At 43.2% G+C, this 18,966-nt stretch overlaps 2 protein-coding genes across 4 annotated transcripts; one reads left to right on the top strand and one right to left on the bottom strand.

The window, feature by feature from the left end:
- Window positions 1–936: 936 nt before the first annotated feature.
- On the top strand, window positions 937–7,828 carry irf5 (interferon regulatory factor 5). Of its 2 annotated transcripts, none has more exons than XM_072453994.1 (9): window positions 937–1,066; window positions 1,376–1,560; window positions 5,119–5,305; window positions 5,403–5,431; window positions 5,502–5,529; window positions 5,655–5,993; window positions 6,231–6,620; window positions 7,418–7,536; window positions 7,604–7,827. In XM_072453994.1, exons 2-9 carry the CDS (start codon window positions 1,384–1,386, stop codon window positions 7,790–7,792), a joined length of 1,458 nt encoding a protein of 485 aa, XP_072310095.1. In that variant the 5' UTR covers window positions 937–1,066; window positions 1,376–1,383; the 3' UTR covers window positions 7,793–7,827. The 2 variants fall into 2 exon arrangements, with proteins under 2 accessions (XP_072310095.1, XP_072310094.1); XM_072453993.1 differs by having other exon boundaries at window positions 1,055–1,115; window positions 7,604–7,828.
- Window positions 7,829–11,176: 3,348 nt separating this feature from the next.
- Window positions 11,177–17,730, bottom strand: tnpo3 (transportin 3). Of its 2 annotated transcripts, XM_072453991.1 has the most exons (23): window positions 17,480–17,730; window positions 16,702–16,902; window positions 16,533–16,606; window positions 16,304–16,460; window positions 16,057–16,200; window positions 15,765–15,940; window positions 15,528–15,666; window positions 14,835–14,981; window positions 14,659–14,766; window positions 14,480–14,571; window positions 14,257–14,396; window positions 13,956–14,147; window positions 13,743–13,834; window positions 13,594–13,670; window positions 13,451–13,511; window positions 13,238–13,378; window positions 13,049–13,165; window positions 12,874–12,968; window positions 12,639–12,795; window positions 12,363–12,530; window positions 12,174–12,286; window positions 11,851–11,929; window positions 11,177–11,745 (listed from the first exon to the last, which is right to left on the bottom strand). In XM_072453991.1, the coding sequence occupies exons 1-22, from the start codon at window positions 17,597–17,599 to the stop codon at window positions 11,869–11,871; spliced, it is 2,772 nt and encodes a 923-aa protein (XP_072310092.1). In that variant the 5' UTR covers window positions 17,600–17,730; the 3' UTR covers window positions 11,177–11,745; window positions 11,851–11,868. The 2 variants fall into 2 exon arrangements, with proteins under 2 accessions (XP_072310092.1, XP_072310091.1); XM_072453990.1 differs by having other exon boundaries at window positions 16,304–16,606.
- Between the last annotated feature and the right edge of the window lie 1,236 nt (window positions 17,731–18,966).

Raw genomic sequence — 18,966 nt, 5'->3', positions numbered from 1 at the left:
AAGAGCTCAAAAAGTAAATTTATATGATGATAAGACCTTAAATTGTTAATAAACTCAATGTAATGATTTAATTACAGAATTAGTATCTCTCCTTCCTCACAAGCTGTAGAATTAGAATTTTTGTTTTTGTTTTTTTGGAGACAGTGCATGTGAATGAACGCACAGATGTACATCAGATTGAAGCCATGAGCAAATGTCCATCCAGAATCCTGCTTCACATTCATGCACCAACATCAACCAACATCAACCAACAGAACAAAAACACAAGACCACCGTGTGCTTCTCCGGTTGTCTACAGCGCCCTCATGTGGTCAACAGGGTGTAACATCTTTCAAGATCTATGGACATAATTAGGTTGTGTTAAAATATAACCTCAACCTTTGCCAAGAGATGTCCAATAAGATGCTACTTGTTGTAGGCTGCAGCCAGAGGAGCATTGCTTAACTTTAGATTATGAATTAAAGGCGTCCCACCACAGAATGACCCATTAAGAAAGGCTTTGCAGCATCACATTTGCTTTGATTTAGGTCTGCCAGGAAAAGACTAATAAATAAAGATGTCAAAAATATGTGGCTTGAAGTAGTAGCTAATATTCAGTTAATTCGCCTTCCCTCGCCCATAATAATGTTCATAAGCGGAAGAAGGAAGGAACCACAGTGAGCTGCAGCTTTTAGGAGTTTAGTTCCCAAGAGACGCGCGGAAACTGCCTGCTTCTGCTTTCTAAATAAACGAAGGACAATTATTATGAAAGTGGACTTCTGTCTTCGCCGCTCCTGGTAAAATGCTACAGAAAACAGTACAGAAGACAGGATACTCCGCGTGTGTTTGTGGAGGTTAAACTGTCTTCGCGTTGGAGCTTTTATTCTGTCAGTTACTTGCGCTTTTGAACGGAAAGAAGACGCGCGGACGGGTCGGTGCGCGAGGACTCTTGTCAAAGCTCTGCAGACTTTTCTGTCAAGTGCGAGGACAGGTTCCTTTTTATGTGGGTGCATCTTGTGACGGAGAAGAGTGAACTCGCCCAGAGGAAGGGCCGTGGCTGTTAGCACCCGGACCTGGCCAGCTTCAGGTTATGAAGTCCATCCACGCTCACGAAGCCTCTCATCGGCGATCACAAAGTCAGTCACTTTACAGCTGTTCACGGGCCTCCCGGGGTCTACACTCTTTGTCAGTATTTTCAGTGGATTGTACAAGGTCTCAGATTGTGCTCGTGATCAACTTCCCCAAACATCTCAGAAACACTGCGGAATCATTTCTTATAGTTTGGAGGTAGTTCGGTTTCCAAAGGAACTGGTTTGTGAGCAATGTAATGGGAATGTAAAATGAACTGTGCTGTTGAAACGCTTTGACGGTTTCCCCTTGTGTCTCGCCCTTGTAGCCTGCAGCATGAGCGCCCCACAGCCCCGGCGGGTGCGGCTGAAGCCCTGGCTCCTGGCCCAGGTGAGCAGTGGCAGGTACCCGGGTCTGCAGTGGCTCAACGCGGACCGTCACCTCTTTCAGATCCCGTGGAAACACGCAACACGACACCTGCCCACATCAGAGGAGGAAAACACCATCTTCAAGGTGAGCTGCCCCCGGGATCAGGTGACACTCGCTTGACCAGTTGGCTCTCGGTGCCTCTGTCTCTGTCTGTGCCTCTGTCGGTGCCTCCGTCTCGGTCGGTGTCTCTGTCGGTGCCTCTGTCTCGGTCGGTGCCTCTGTCTCGGTCGGTGTCTCTGTCGGTGCCTCTGTCTCGGTCGGTGCCTCTGTCTCGGTCGGTGCCTCTGTCTCGGTCGGTGCCTCTGTCTCGGTCGGTGCCTCTGTCTCTGTCTGTGTCTCGGTCGGTGCCTCTGTCTCGGTCGGTGCCTCTGTCGGTGCCTCTGTCTCGGTCGGTGCCTCTGTCTCTGTCGGTGCCTCTGTCTCTGTCGGTGCCGCTGTCTCTGTCGGTGCCTCTGTCTCGGTCGGTGCCTCTGTCTCTGTCGGTGCCTCTGTCTCGGTCGGTGTCTCTGTCGGTGCCTCTGTCTCGGTCGGTGCCTCTGTCTCGGTCGGTGCCTCTGTCTCGGTCGGTGCCTCTGTCTCGGTCGGTGCCTCTGTCTCGGTCGGTGTCTCTGTCGGTGCCTCTGTCTCGGTCGGTGCCTCTGTCTCTGTCGGTGCCTCTGTCTCGGTCGGTGCCTCTGTCTCGGTCGGTGCCTCTGTCTCGGTCGGTGCCTCTGTCTCGGTCGGTGCCTCTGTCTCGGTCGGTGCCTCTGTCTCTGTCGGTGCCTCTGTCTCGGTCGGTGCCTCTGTCTCGGTCGGTGCCTCTGTCTCTGTCGGTGCCTCTGTCTCTGTCGGTGCCTCTGTCTCGGTCGGTGCCTCTGTCTCGGTCGGTGCCTCTGTCTCGGTCGGTGCCTCTGTCTCTGTCGGTGCCTCTGTCTCGGTCGGTGCCTCTGTCTCGGTCGGTGCCTCTGTCTCGGTCGGTGCCTCTGTCTCTGTCGGTGCCTCTGTCTCTGTCGGTGCCTCTGTCTCGGTCGGTGCCTCTGTCTCGGTCGGTGCCTCTGTCTCGGTCGGTGTCTCTGTCGGTGCCTCTGTCTCGGTCGGTGCCTCTGTCTCGGTCGGTGCCTCTGTCTCTGTCGGTGCCTCTGTCTCGGTCGGTGCCTCTGTCTCGGTCGGTGCCTCTGTCTCGGTCGGTGCCTCTGTCTCGGTCGGTGCCTCTGTCGGTGCCTCTGTCTCTGTCGGTGCCTCTGTCTCGGTCGGTGCCTCTGTCTCGGTCGGTGCCTCTGTCTCGGTCGGTGCCTCTGTCTCGGTCGGTGCCTCTGTCTCGGTCGGTGCCTCTGTCTCGGTCGGTGCCGCTGTCTCGGTCGGTGCCTCTGTCTCTGTCGGTGCCTCTGTCTCGGTCGGTGCCTCTGTCTCGGTCGGTGCCTCTGTCTCGGTCGGTGCCTCTGTCTCGGTCGGTGCCTCTGTCTCTGTCGGTGCCTCTGTCTCGGTCGGTGCCTCTGTCTCGGTCGGTGCCTCTGTCTCGGTCGGTGCCTCTGTCTCGGTCGGTGTCTCTGTCGGTGCCTCTGTCTCGGTCGGTGCCTCTGTCTCTGTCGGTGCCTCTGTCTCGGTCGGTGCCTCTGTCTCGGTCGGTGCCTCTGTCTCGGTCGGTGCCTCTGTCTCTGTCTGTGTCTCGGTCGGTGCCTCTGTCTCGGTCGGTGCCTCTGTCGGTGCCTCTGTCTCTGTCGGTGCCTCTGTCTCTGTCGGTGCCTCTGTCTCTGTCGGTGCCTCTGTCTCTGTCGGTGCCTCTGTCTCGGTCGGTGCCTCTGTCTCTGTCGGTGCCTCTGTCTCGGTCGGTGTCTCTGTCGGTGCCTCTGTCTCGGTCGGTGCCTCTGTCTCGGTCGGTGCCTCTGTCTCGGTCGGTGCCTCTGTCTCTGTCGGTGCCTCTGTCTCGGTCGGTGCCTCTGTCTCGGTCGGTGCCTCTGTCTCGGTCGGTGCCTCTGTCTCGGTCGGTGCCTCTGTCTCTGTCGGTGCCTCTGTCTCTGTCGGTGCCTCTGTCTCGGTCGGTGCCTCTGTCGGTGCCTCTGTCTCGGTCGGTGCCTCTGTCTCGGTCGGTGCCTCTGTCTCGGTCGGTGCCTCTGTCTCGGTCGGTGCCTCTGTCTCGGTCGGTGCCTCTGTCTCGGTCGGTGCCTCTGTCTCTGTCGGTGCCTCTGTCTCTGTCGGTGCCTCTGTCTCGGTCGGTGCCTCTGTCTCGGTCGGTGCCTCTGTCTCGGTCGGTGCCTCTGTCTCTGTCGGTGCCTCTGTCTCGGTCGGTGCCTCTGTCTCGGTCGGTGCCTCTGTCTCGGTCGGTGCCTCTGTCTCGGTCGGTGCCTCTGTCTCTGTCGGTGCCTCTGTCTCGGTCGGTGCCTCTGTCTCGGTCGGTGCCTCTGTCTCGGTCGGTGCCTCTGTCGGTGCCTCTGTCTCTGTCGGTGCCTCTGTCTCGGTCGGTGCCTCTGTCTCGGTCGGTGCCTCTGTCTCGGTCGGTGCCTCTGTTTCGGTCGGTGCCTCTGTCTCGGTCGGTGCCTCTGTCTCTGTCGGTGCCTCTGTCTCGGTCGGTGCCTCTGTCTCGGTCGGTGCCTCTGTCTCTGTCGGTGCCTCTGTCTCGGTCGGTGCCTCTGTCTCGGTCGGTGCCTCTGTCTCGGTCGGTGCCTCTGTCTCTGTCGGTGCCTCTGTCTCGGTCGGTGCCTCTGTCTCGGTCGGTGCCTCTCTCTCTGTCGGTGACTCTGTGGAATAAAAAGAAGATTCAAAAAGTCTCTGAGCAAATGTCTTGGCTTATTTATATATATATATGGTATTATAAAAGTGTGAAAAAGTACAATCCAGGTGTTGCAAATCTATTAATTACAGATTACTGTTTTTGAGAAGGGCTGCAACCATTAATTGACTAATCTTGACTAGTTGAGTATAAATGGTAATTTAAGTAGTATTTTTGATATTTGTAATTGTTCTCTGGACTAAACAGACTCTAAAACACATTCCAAAAGATCATCTATAACAAAGACAGTGGCTTTATTTAATCAAAATGTCTAAAAAATAATTAACCATTTCTGATTTTCATACACTTTATTTGTAAATATTTTATTTATCTTTTTAGTCAAGTTTTTTTTTTTTAATTAGGTTTAAAGACCATCAATGTACAAAGTAAATCATTGTTTACTAGTTGACTACTCAAATAATTGTTAGTTGGCCTAGTGGCCTAGATGTGTAATTGTCCTTTTTTTAGTAGATTTTTAAAGATAGTCCGCTTATGCTTAAGTAAAATTCTTGCCATGTAGGCCCAATTGCAATTAGCTAAAATCATAATAGTTACTGAGGAGATGTCATAATCCACGGTTGTCTCACCTCTGCTCCTGTTTGTACCTACAAACACAGATGAACACTGCATGGTAACCAACACTGCATCACCTGCTCTGGCTCAAATAACGTATTTCATTTTTTAACTGTTTAATTACATCACATTTTGAATAAAAGACAGTTCCAAGAGATCTAAAATGCTCCCAAAATCTGCTTGACTTTTTACTGCTCTGAGGGATTACACTGACTTTACACTTATATTGACGCTTAGCCTATTGAACTATGATTATCGTTTTGAAATACAAACCATAAAGTGTGAGTCATTAGAATGATTTTTATCTTTCGTTGGTGTGCGAGGCATGGGCTCTTGAAACGGGAAAATACCTGGAAGGTGTGGATGAGCCTGATCCAGCAAAGTGGAAAGCAAACCTTCGCTGTGCACTCAACAAGAGCCGTGAATTTCAGCTGAAATATGATGGGACCAAAGAGACCCCAGTTCAACCGTTCAAAATCTATGAGGTGTGTGACAGCGTGGGCTGCACAGGTGAGAGGGGATTTTATAATAATCCAATCTTCAATCTTTTTACAAGTCTTTGCATTTTCTGAACCTTAGTATATATATATTTTTTAATTTTGTTCAGATGCCGGTGATGATGATGAAGAGGAAGAGGTGAACATATTTATCACATTTTGACATTATACATTTTTGCACTAACTTATTTTGTATATTTTATTTCAAGATGCCAAATTTAATGGAGCTAAGTATCAGTAAGTAAAACCTTAATCTCACCTTTCTTAAAAAACACAGTATTTCATGACAAAGAACACTAAGAGTCATATTCTTGTTAATGGTGTTTCTAGTCTGCCTAACTTTGTTCTTGGCTGCTCCTCAGACCCTCGACTCAGTGACCCTCAGCCCTACAACCCCTTCACAGCCCGCACTGAAGTCAATACCTTCAGCCTATCTTCCAATGACACATTACCACAAATTATACCCATGCCCCTTCTTCCAGAAGCTATGCACTCAAACCCACCTGTGGCCTGCAACCTTTCCCAGGAGGACTTCCATGCTTCTGGTCATATTGTGGACCAGGGGCCCTATGTGGGCCTCCAGGACCTGGACTCCCTGCCTGGTTCTTCAGTGATGGAAACAAATGCTGTGGGAGCGGTCCACACAGAGAATAATTCTCAAACACAAAATTGCAAGTATGACTTGCTCAGCAGTGTCCCATGTAAGTGCATAAGATCAATCATTTGACTTAATACAGTTGTTTATATTGCTTCATCACATGGACAACAATGTATATAATAGACAAAATAAAAGCATAAGAAATGAACAACACATGTATTCTATATGATCTAGATTCTAAGTCTTACACGTTGAAGGAAGTTATGTCTAAAGTAAACAATATAAACAACATAAAACACCTGAAGGATCATTCAGATGCAAAACCCTCTTTTTCCTGCAGTAACGGACTTGGACTTGAGGTTCTTGTACCGGGGACGCACCGCAGGCTCATTAACTGTGAGTAACTCTCAGGGCTGTCGTCTGTACTCTGGGCACCTGGCGCCCACCCCGGAGCAGGTGGACCTGTTTGGACCCGTCCATCTATACCAGGTCCTGTTTCCTGGGACTGACCAGATCCAGAACCAGAAGCAGCGTTTTTACACTACAGCCCTCCTGGATGTGATGGACCGTGGCCTTATTCTTGAGATTTGGCAACAGGACATCTATGCCATCCGCCTCTGCCAATGTAAAGTGTTTTGGTCCGGTCCGGGAATATCTGAACGGGCTGTGCCTAATCCTATGGAGCGAGAGAAGAAAATCAAGGTCTTCAGCCTCAATGACTTTCTGCAAGGTAATAATACTAATTCATAATACATGAATTGGCACTTTCATCTCCTTGGAACACAGAATCAAAGCTTCCAATCTCTGCCATGAACCTGACCAAAACACCACTGGCACCACCTTCAGACTTGCCTGACTAGCCAGTCCTTCCTACATTCTGTTCAAATGCAGAAGGCTCTGGAATCAGACCATTGGGGGGCGTCAAAAAAAACTCCAAACATGGACCGGTCCAACCACCGCCGCTAATTTGTGTCACTAAATGAAGTTTTCAAAGTTTTTCTGCGTTATTTTTCCCTCGTAATCCACCGTGTTTGTTTAGACATGAATAGATAATGCGTTTGTCTGATTGGTTAATCCGCCTGTCAATCACTCCCTTTGGAAATTGGAGCTGGGTTGGATCCCAGACCAAAACGTCTTTGTAAATTATTTTCAAAGCGTGTGGTCTTGGCTGGTCAGTCAACCTTCATACCACTGGTACCACCTTGACGACACTGGTACCACCTTGACGACACTGGCACCACCTTGACGACACTGGCACCACCTTACCTTGACGACACTGGCACCACCTTACCTTGACGACACTGGCACCACCTTACCTTGAAGACACTGGCACCACCTTCACAACTAAAATTTAATTTAAAATGGTTATATAATATAAATTATAACATGTTTGCTGTGGAACTATACAAAAACATAAGCTCAAAGCTAGATATTGTTATTGCACACAGTGCAATTTAAATAGGCACTTATTCTGTGGATTAATACATTTTGTAAACTGTAATTTCAAACTTCTATATTTTTTTCCAGGTCTGATTATGTTTCAAAAAGGTGAAGCTGATAACCCTCCACCTTTTGAGATCACATTCTGTTTTGGAGAGGACTGGCCAGACAGGAAACCTAAAGAAAAGAAACTGATTATTGTCCAGGTCAGTGGATAACCCTCATATTCACATTTTGGCTTCATGCACTTCTATAGTTTTTTGTGTCTGGTAGGTTGTACCTGTCGTAGCTCGCATCCTGACTGAGATGTTCTCGGGAGAGCTGAGCTGGTCCATAGACAGCATTCGACTCCAGATCTCCAACCCGGATGTGAAGGATCAGACTGTGCAGCAGTTCAAGGAGCTGCAGAGACTCCTCCAAAGCCAGCACGCCCACGGCCCATGGGCACCGGCTGGCCCCTAATCTACCCCGTCATCTCATCCACCCCCTCATCCACCCCGTCGTCTACCCCGTCATCTCATCCACCCCCCCCATCTACCCCCCCATCTACCCCATCATCTCATCCACCCCGTCGTCTACCCCGTCATCTCATCCACCCCCTCATCCACCCCCTCATCCACCCCGTCGTCTACCCCGTCATCTACCCCGTCATCTCATCCACCCCCCCATCTACCCCCACATCTACCCCATCATCTCATCCACCCCCTTCATCTCCCCTTCATCAATGAGGGGGTAGTCCCATTTACCGGCTGGCTCCTAATCTACCCCCGTCATCTACCCTGTCATCTACCCCCTCATTGATGAGGGGGTAGATGAGAGGGTAGTTGCCCTCAGAGGCAACTGTTGTTGTGATTTTGGGCATTACAAAAATAAATTGAATTGAATCTACCCCCTCATCTACCCCTTTCTACCCCTTTCTACCCCCTCATTGACCCCTATTCCTCATCTACCCCCTCATTGACCCCCCTCATTTACCCCTTTCTACCCCCTCAGGCTAGAGTCATCATTCATTTACAAGACACAATTCATAGTCTATATCCAAAGAGACCTTGTGGCAGTGTTATAAACTCTGCTTAAATGCAGCGGACAAATCCGGGCGCGAGTTATCTTACCGGGCAAGAGACGAACACAAACATCTGCACATGCTGAACCCTAATAACCAAAATGAGTAGGTGATGTTTTAAAGTCAAAATACAAAGTTAACGCCATCTCAACATTCTCAGGTTTATTGCAGTCTCTGTCAACTGAGATCAGATCGGCTGGAGGAATGGGACTGACTCAGATGGGTACAAGATGTAGGTTGTGAGTCAAAAACAAAGTAAAAACCAAAGCAACCCCAATCCAAACCAGTTTTAAGAAATGACTGGCCATTTCACTTCCTCAATCTCAGAAGTACTGGGAACAGTTCAGGTTAAATTTGGTTTTCCATTTCATAGATTCAGTTTCCTTTTATTCATGGGGTTTAGCTTCCCGTTATATGCTGTATTTTGAGAACTTTTTCCCCATTGAAAACGTACAATTCAGTTTTAAATTGTTAATCAACGGTCCTAATTTTTCATCATTCTAAAACCCATAGATAATTTGTATTCATATATATGTATGTATGTATATGTAAATATATATTTTGAACCTTTATTAAATTTTACATTTAAATGTGCATTTTGGAATTGTATTTCATTAATAATCATTTAGGCTATTGTAATCCGACCATTTCACAGTATTTGTTAACAACATTTGACAGTATTGGTCAGTGTATTTATGGGTATTTGGATTTTCTTTTCAGAATTCTGTATTGAAAAACCATTGAGTTGTCTTTTGATTTCTGTTGCAAAATACAGAAAATATAAGTGAAATACCAGAAATGTTTTGTTTTAGTGTTTTAGTGTAAAAAACAGACGCAAATAAAAAGGGGGTTTCTTTTTCATTTTCTGAATTCTCTGATGGTCAAGGGAAAGAAGGTAAAGAACCCTGGGAATAAGAACTAAAAGCACAGGAAGTTAAAATTGCAACTTTTAGACTCTTTGGGAGTTTAAAGTAAAAAAAGAATATATATGACAAACCACCTCAAATGTGTGGATTATGCTCTTTTTGTGCTCCAGAGCGTTGGTGTGAGCTCCTCTGAGTTGTGCTTTAACAACTTTGCAACTAAATATAAATAAAAAATAATCTTGGCACTTTTTATGTGTCCGTCTTGTGGATTGATACTTGACAAATCAATCCTTCATTTATCGTCATTGGTGGATGTTTACATTTTTTGCCAAGTTCATCATCACCAGAGTGAGCTGTGACCCTTGACCCGACCCCCGGCCCAGTCTGGACTGACGTTCCACCTCGCTGCTCCTCATTCTACTTTTACAAACAATTGTCTTCACTCTACCATTTCTCCCTCAACTATTCCTTTCAGAAGTATTTAGACAACGCACCATTGGGTCTTTCCAATAGTTTATAGTTTAGCATGACCTTTTTGCCAGAGAGGGCACTTTCTTCCCCTTGAGTAAAAACAGTTTTCAGTAAACTTTGTGTGTTTTTGCTTATCCTGTATGTTGAGTAAAAATCTAAATTGAATTGTTTTTGAAATGATTATACTATCAACTTGAACATTTAATCGTTGGTATTTCATTTCGGATTTTTGGTATTTTGCAATGACATTTAAATTACAACTTCATATTTGACTTTCAATACTGAAATCTGAAAGGACCAAATACCCATGAATACACTGACAGACTGATACACACTGAATTACACAGCATGCATGGGATTTGGGACTAAATCAAAAGTGCAATACATGTTTGAATTTACAATGTTGTAAATTGCATTTCCAAAATGAATGTAGGGTTGCATAATGAAGCGTTATTTCCAACACAACACAATTTCAAAATGCATTTTTGTAAGTAAGACCACATATTTATTTGAGTATAAATAAAATGGATTTTTTTTTTTTGTCAAAACACAGAACAGAAAATGTAAAAAACAAGACAGAGTGAAACAATAGAGCGAAAAGATCAGGTAGAAAACATTCAATCTAAGTCTAGCTTGGCAAATATGTCCATCTTCTGGTTTACAAACAAACTGACTTTCTCCATATTCTGTTTGGCCGTCATTATATGAGCCCAGTCCCACAGAAGGCAGATGTCACCCATTTTTTATTTCAAATGATAGCCTTCTTGGCCTCTGGTGCAAAAAAATATCCATCCACTGCCAGAGATTTATGTCCCTGGTACTATGTTAAAGCAAGATGTTGAATACAATATGCAGTGCTTTATTGATATTATTTCTGAACTGCCGGACAATCCTAAAACACATGGTAATGAGTGTCCACCTGGCTTTCCAAAACCAGATTTATCTTTTTCCCACTTGTTTTGTTGAGTGACTGTAAACTTGACATTTATATATTTTAAATGGAATTCCCATAATACAAAGTTAAATTAAGGGTCCAAATGCACATTTAAATTTCAAGTTTAGAATCCCAAATCTGGGTTTATCTGCATTAGATTAGACAGCAGTCTGCTCTGCTTTACCACTGTACCAAGGTGAATACATTGACTCCTTTCAGAAAACTGGTTTGAAGAAGATTCAAACCAAACTGTTCCAGCCTGGTTTGAGTAGGATAACTTTGGGTTAACTGGCTGAAATAGGGCCAATGTTTTGTTGATAATAAATCTAACTTGAGGTTTTTTTAACAATTTGAGACCCCAATACTTGTGTTAATAATTTAAGTTCTTTCCAAATATCGAATTAGTTCTCAGCCTTTAATTTTCAGTTCCAACGTGAATTTATCCAGCTTCAGAGTTTACTAATGATTGCACCCAATGAAACCCCCTTAAAAACAGACGGACTTTCCACATCTTCTTTCACTTGTTTTTATTGTTGATAAGATTAAATCACCAGTGATGTTATTTTCAAGATTTCACCCTGTCACGGCTTTACTTTGTGATAAAACTAAAATAAGACAACTTTTAAAAGGTCAAAGGTGATGCCGAACCAACAGTGAGCCTTTTCTGGGATTTTCGTCTCTCCAGGTGAACATCACCTGATTAGCCAAAGAGCATTGGGGGATTGATTTGGCTCTTTTATATGGCACAACATAAACAACTTGACAAGTTTATAAGACAAAAATAAATCATCTATTTCTTTTAAAAACTGTAGACAGGCACATCCTGTTTAATCAGTTCTCTGCCCACTGAACTTAACCGTGTCGACTTTGAGTCCAACCCACCCAAGCGCCTGCTGCAGTGGAGGCTTGAGCGGGAGGTGGTGTTAGTGGGGACAGGGGGCTGATCACCCATTAGTCCATTTGAGAGCGATTCATTGATGTCACATTCAATGTCCAGCCTCCCTTATGACTGGGTCCCTTTGGGTTCTCCTCTGCTTTAGCAGAATTATGCTAACTTAGTGTCAGCAAACGGAAAAATAACCTGGAGGGGGATAAGCACATGTTCATATTGTATACAAACATTTCAAAATCCAAAGCATTTCATTTACTGAAAAAGTGGATACAATACTGTGGGTGTTGTCGTTACCTGATGTTATCCACACAGCTATCGGAAGAGCCGGGTGAACTCTCTGATGGCCCAGCACACCTGTTTACATTCCTCAGCACTACATAACGAGAGAGAAGTATCATACCTGCTTTTTATCAAATGTATTGACATCCTAAACCAGATCAGATGGCACGTCTAAACTAAGCACATTTTAGTGATTTCCTTTCCCTGTGTTCCAACCCTCAAGTTAATCTGCCTGAACAGGAACCTCCCGGGCTGAACAGACAGACTGCACTCTGTTGTAACACGTCTTACACACAGCACTATATTTACCCAGGGAAAATATGCATTTCAGTAGTTACCTGGTGACTTGTTTATGGAAATCTGTAAGTTGCTTGTGCGTGACTGTCACAGCTCCTCCAGCAGTCTCTTTCGGCAAACCCTTCAGAGCATTTTCTAGCCAACGGCAGAAAGTCTACATAAAAAAAATAAAATACAAAAAAGGTCATCTGCATGTAATATTGAGTGATTTTGACAGCCTTTGTACTCACCGGCCGGTCAAAAAACATCATTTCCCATAGCACCTCTGCAACGTCTGGCAGTGTGTATGGGGGTAAACAGAAACAACATGAGTGCACGAGCTGAGTGACCAGCTGCTGACCATGCTGCTCCATGGCCTGACCAATCAGCTGCTTCCTCACGTCAAAATCTTCTTCATGCTACAGAAAATGTTCATTATATATAAGGACTGAAGACAAGTGTAGCAGATTATTACTAGTACTTTGTGACTTGCATCACATTTTTACAACAAATGTTTAAAGACTCACATCATTAGCTACACCACTATGCACAAAGTCTCGAACAAACTTCATGACACTGCAGTTGGCATCTCTGTGATCCAAGGAAGTGGCTGCGATGGCACACTGAATAATGTGGACCACTATACTACTACCAAGTAAAGTGACAGGACTTCGCTGGACAAACCTATAAACCAAAAACAAAATAGACAAATAAGCAGGATTTAGGTCCAACTGTTGCAGTTGTTTAGTTAACACAACTTGCCTTGTAGCCAGTCTGAACAGGTCATCTACAGTATCAGGATGATTTCTCAAACCATTAGACTGTTCCAACAGCTGAAACGTTGGCATACACAAAGCCTGAGAAGTAAAACAGTTTCAAACCGATTTATATATTATGCCCTTACAATTAGATGACATTTGTAATATTTAAGTTTCACCTGCAGCATATCGAGTAAACCTTGTCTGCATCCCTCCTCCATTCCATATTCATCCACCAGGATGCTTCCAAGGTACAGGAAACACGAGTGTGGATGCACCCGATACACACTCACCATCTGCACAACACAGACTGGTCACGTGACACCAACATGACATGTAACAACATGTAATATTATTGTAGAACTTACCTGCGTGACAAGGGGTTGCAACAAAGATGCAGAACCTTTTCCAACACATCGCACAGCAAATCGAAGACAGCGACAGCATCGCTCCACTATTCTATTATCAGCCTGATGAGTGTTTAGAGTTTCTGATAGAACAGGCCAAATCTAAAAACAGTCATCAGTAAAGGGTAAGTTAAACCAATAAAATACAGTATTTAGGAAAAGTGGGTTAATAACCTCTTGGATCACTTTCTGACAGGGATGTGTTTGTCCATTTTCTACTATTGGGTTGGTGTGCCTGAAAAAAATAAACAAATGACTACGTCACCAACAAGGCTTTGCACACAATTTGAATATATTAAAATGATTTGTGACATTACCTGAAAATAACAGCAAGTCTATCTAGCCACACAGTGGGATCAGCGGACTTCCCATTTGCTGATCCCTCTACTAGAAGCTGATCAATAAAAAACAAAAATGAGTAAACATATATTATAAACATAAGTGTATTGGCAAAATGGCTGCCCACCTTTTTCAGTGCCATAACCTGAACTGTGCATAAGTCACTGAGACACTCTGCAATTTTTTCTAATGGAAGACGAGCCAGAACAAGCGCAGTACCTGCAAATATTACTGTTTATTAATTATTATTATAATATATACAATGCAGATTGTTAAAACATAGATCAAAATATGAGTGTTACACTGTACAAGCTTGTTGGAATATTGATCATATCTTTACCCTTAAGTAGGCCAACTGCAGCTTCTGTTGACAGCGCAAAAGAGTCAAGAGAGCGTGCTATTTCCAGCAGTCCTTGGAAGTGTTGAGCCATGTGATCTCTGCAAACTGAGCAGATATTGTGGATTGCCTTGGCTGCAGCTGAGGCTAGAGGTTTTTCTCTTAGACCTTTCATAAGGTAGTTTAAAACTGAATCTGGAAGGAATAACAAGGGACACAGTGTGTGTGTGTGTGTGTGTGTGTGAATGAAATGTTACAAGATGACATAAAAGTTCATTAGAAAGACAGTAAATTAAACTCGTACCAAGGAACCGTGGATTCCTATCCACCACTTCACTCATTTCTCCAACCAGCTCTATGCTAGTGTAACGGACTGCCATATGGACACTTTCTGGAAGCAATACTACTTGCTCAAGGACCTCTGTCAAAGTAGGGTTGTTTTCACTAAAAGAAAAGAAAGGACAAGTTTATTGGTGGTGTTTTTGTTAGACTACACTAGAATAATTGAGATGCAATTTGACACTGACGGATCTACACTTTTGGCAATTGCAGCCATAATGAAAAGAACAGCCTCAGTTACTTCCCAGGGTGGATTCCCTTGTTTTAGTGTAGAATATAACTAGAAACAAAGTAGAAAAATATACATATAAATAATCCTTCTTACACTAAAATGACAAATTTCTCATATAACTTCAATTACACCAACCTGTGCAAAGCATTCCATAGAGCCCACAAGAAAAATAACATCTTTAACTAAATCAGAGACCCTCATTCTGAACTCTCCAAAGTCATCAGTGTCTTCAGGGATTCCTTCCTGTTGGGAACAAAGACGTTATAATGGTATATGGTGAAACGTGTTGCAATTTGGCCTCTTCCTCTTACGTGATCAGGGTCTAGCTGACAGTGTCGAGCTAAACAGTGCAACAATCTTTGAATATAAGGCCTAAAAATACTGTGAAGGGCCACATCGTTGATCTTGTATAGATGTTCTCCAAGACGGTACCAAAAGTTAAAGGAGATCTCGACCACCTGGAACGAAAACGGCGTTTAATTTCAAAGGAGATATTATGCAAAATCTAAAGCTATAATGGTTCCCCTTAACCCACTTGAAACTGTATTTTGAGTGACGCATGCATGTTTGAGTAATTTTTATTCTACTGGATTCAACACACTATTGCCCGAAAAATTCTTGTTTTTCACAAACCCCACACACGCCCACTGCTCTGTGCTTTGTATTTTGGTTAATCAGAGACACACTATAGTATTGGAGGTATTCATATGAGAGGCCGACAGCATGGTCCAGCAGCGTGGGACTAACTAATCAGCATTTGGTTCCTGGGCGGACTTGCGTTCCAAGTCCCTGGCAGCGCTGTGTTGACGTTTATTATGTATCAGCACTGCAGTTTTCACTGCTAAAAGTTTAGATCAATATTGCGATTTAAAATGCCCAATATTTAAAATAATTATACATGTGTGTCATTGATTATACCTACATAGCAGACAAAACATATGCCTTATTTAAATAAAATAGTACAACCGATGAGACAAATATAATAACTAATGCACAATGTTTACCTCGTACTGTGGGTGTCCTGCACAAATCAACAGCAGTTCCAAGATCCTAAGGTCCCCCATTCCCTGGCCAGGACTCCTGACAGTCTTTTCCAAAAATGTTTCACAGAGCTCAGTAAAAATCCGGCAGTAGTTCAACACCCTAAAAACACAAGTGGATGTACCATTTATTTAGGTGTTGATTAAAAAATATCAAATTTCAGAGAACAGAACTCAATGAGTTTTGTTTAGTGTACCTACTTGTCAAGATCTTCTCTGGCCACTGCCATGTGATAAGCTGATTCTAGAGTAAGAACACCCTGAAAAAGCTGTAGCGCAAGAGCAATGTGGGTGTCCACATTCTCTATGGCATAGAGGGCAGAGCAAACACAGTCGGACGCTGCCTCGTGGAGGTTAGTTGAGGTCTCATCCCTCTGCTGCAATTGGATCACATTAGAGACTTTTGAAACACTTGCACAAACAGTATATATATATATATAGCAGTGGACAACAATAACTTGAGCAAAAATGAAATGTATACAAGTTTTCTCACCAGCACTTGGAAGAGCACCATCAACAGTTGATTAGAGGCCATAAAGTTGCTATCAAGAACTCCAAGGTTAAACCAGCTTCCCAAGCAGCGAAACACTTTGATCAACAGTTTCTCATCATTACCACTCTTCTCCACACAGGAAGTCTGAAATGTTGATGAAAATTAGATCTCAGTTATGTTATACTAATATTCCAATGTGATATTAAATAGTCAAATTTTAGAGAAAATGTATATTTAAAAAACTAACCAGCAAAGTTACAACTGTGCTTGAATAATATGCTAAATCTTCGATAATCTCCGTCCGACGATTTGCTCCAATTCTTAAAGAGCGACTGTGGACTTCCTCAGGGAGAACAGTGAGAATCTCTATCAGAAAGGGCATTGAGCTGATGTCGTTGTTGTACCTAAAAAGACAATATATATTTGTCCAACGTTTGCCCAGTTTAAGCTTTAAAACTTGCATTTGAAAAAAATACTTTTCTATTAGTGTGTGAACACAGCCTTTCCATGTAGCCATCTGAAGAGCAAGATCTGCAATGGCTAAGGCCAGCTGAAAATAAATTGGTCATGTTCAGACTACACAAAACGTCCCAATATTAATTAAGGATCTATCATTAATTACAACAACAACAACAATAATATAACCTGGGTGACAATGATAGGTGACAGGTCTTTCAGACTTTGGATATGGGTCAGAAGTGAGTCACGCAGTGCATTGTGGGTCTCAGGCGGGAGTTCAAAGAATGATGTCTGGATCTTCATTTTCATGGTCTGAGCAGCAAAGTAGCAGGACTCAACATCCTGTTTGAGCTGGAGCAGTTGATCAGAGATTTCCCAGGCGTACATCTGAAAAAAAAAATATGTTATCAATATTGCAAAATGTTGTGTAAACTGGAATGAATAACATGGACATGCTTAGAAACAGCATCATTTTTCTACGGCAAGTCAGAGATACAGTTTGATTACTAATACACACTGGGGAAAGAAACATAAATTTGGTATTCAGAAGCGAAGTTTTAACACCGGCCTGCTAGCCTCTAGGCACATTTATGTTGTGCACCAGGTCAGACCGGTGTGTCCACTGGGACTTAAAATTAAAATGTCGCCCAACAACAAAGACGTTTACCTAGCTACCTAGTGTATTTAGAATACAAGTAATGTTGCAATTTAAGTCAAATAAAGGAGATCAAAATGGTAGCTAGGTAATTGCACATCATTTCACTGTTTGTGTTTTGGTCCATTCATTGGTAGCTTAGCTTTACGTAAATGCTAACATTACAGTTCGTTTTTTTACGGTGGAATCTGGGGTTATTTTATTAGTATATAGTGCAGTTGTTGGGGTACAAACTAACGACAGGCCGGTGTCTGGTAGCTCTCTGATATTTTTATGCTTGCTAAGGAACTAGCCATCTCAGTTTCTTACCGATCTCTGAAGCTCCCCAAGCCACACTGAAGCTCTTTCCTTCCCCGACGGGTCTGGATCGTGGTACAGCGCCTGGACAGCCTGGTAGACCACGGCCAGGGTCGGCTTTCCGCCCTCCATAACTGGGGCCACAAACAGGCTTACGATAAGGCAAAATTAAACTAACACGCCACAGTACAGGTCTCTAATCGGTGCCACAGTCGACCGCCATCTCACACTGACTTCCCCTGTGCATCCACGACTGTGTTCGGACAGAAACGAAAACGTTGACAACAGTTCCGCTTGTCTTAAAGGGCAAAATGTGTTTAAAATATATATATATTAATCGTGTTATATACCAAAAAGATAATTGTAGTTATGTTTGATATAATTCATGCATGGGACTACAAAGATCTACCTCAGCTGCAGAGCTCAAAACACCTCCACTGCTCTACGCCATCAGTATGAATAATCAATGAGGCTGTTCGAATTATTTCAGAGTTTAAATTGTCTCACTTAGCCAGCTCAGCAAGTTAACCTTGAGCAGATATTTTTGGTATTCATATATATTTATGTATTTACGTGTCTGTGTATGTATGTATGTATATTTTATTATTATTATAATTTTATTTTTGTGTTTATAGGAGCTTACATCATATGCTTGCAATAAGCATAAGACATATGTAAACATGCCATATTGTTGTCATGAGATCATTTCCATCCTTTGGTTTAGTCAATTTTAAACGGAATTATTTGTTCAAGCTTCAACAGACAAACTTAAGGGAAATTCTGTTGTCTCAGCAATGTGAAATGGACACCACTGTGAATTGTGTGTTAATTTAGTTTGTTTGCCATGTATGTCTACTGCTTTTATATGAATTAAAGATACATTATGTCCAGCAATTTAAAGACATTATTCAACGTTTTAGGGCTGGCAATGTGAAATCACACATTCTGGTAAATATAGCAGAATATCTAGTTGATAAGGGTTTTATACAATTTAACGCACCTTTTTTATTTTATTATAAATTATTTTCGTGAAACAAAGTAACCAAGGTGCACTTCTCAGGGGTCTCTGACACCATGAAAAGTGCAATAATTCTTATACTCTTTTAACTTTTTTGATAAAATTCACGTTCCATTGGATTTTCAAACAATCAGACCAAATTATAGTTAATTTAAGCAGACCTTTTGTTGTCTGTTCCAGTTTTACATCAATTAAATGTGGTACTATCCACTTATGAACACTGCCTAAGAACCTTGCACTCACTGCACTGTTCACTTCCCATTGCACTACATAACTTACTACCACTACATATATTTTATTATGTACATATATTGCCATTTAGTACTCAGTGTTCAACGTTTTTGTTGTTGTGTTGTTTTGTATTCAGTGTTCAATGTTTTGTTGTTTGTGTTGCACCGAATCACCAGGACAAGTTCCTATGTCTGTGAATTTTGTTTATTGACAAATGGAAATAAACCCTATTCTGATTCAGATTCAGATT

This window comes from Eucyclogobius newberryi, unplaced genomic scaffold (assembly GCF_026437365.1).
Source record: "Eucyclogobius newberryi isolate DKJ021-1_F unplaced genomic scaffold, fEucNew1.0.hap1 SCAF_2, whole genome shotgun sequence".
Taxonomy (NCBI): domain Eukaryota; kingdom Metazoa; phylum Chordata; class Actinopteri; order Gobiiformes; family Gobiidae; genus Eucyclogobius; species Eucyclogobius newberryi.
Note: the sequence above shows the minus strand (reverse complement) of the source record. Positions and strands in the feature narration are given on the sequence as shown.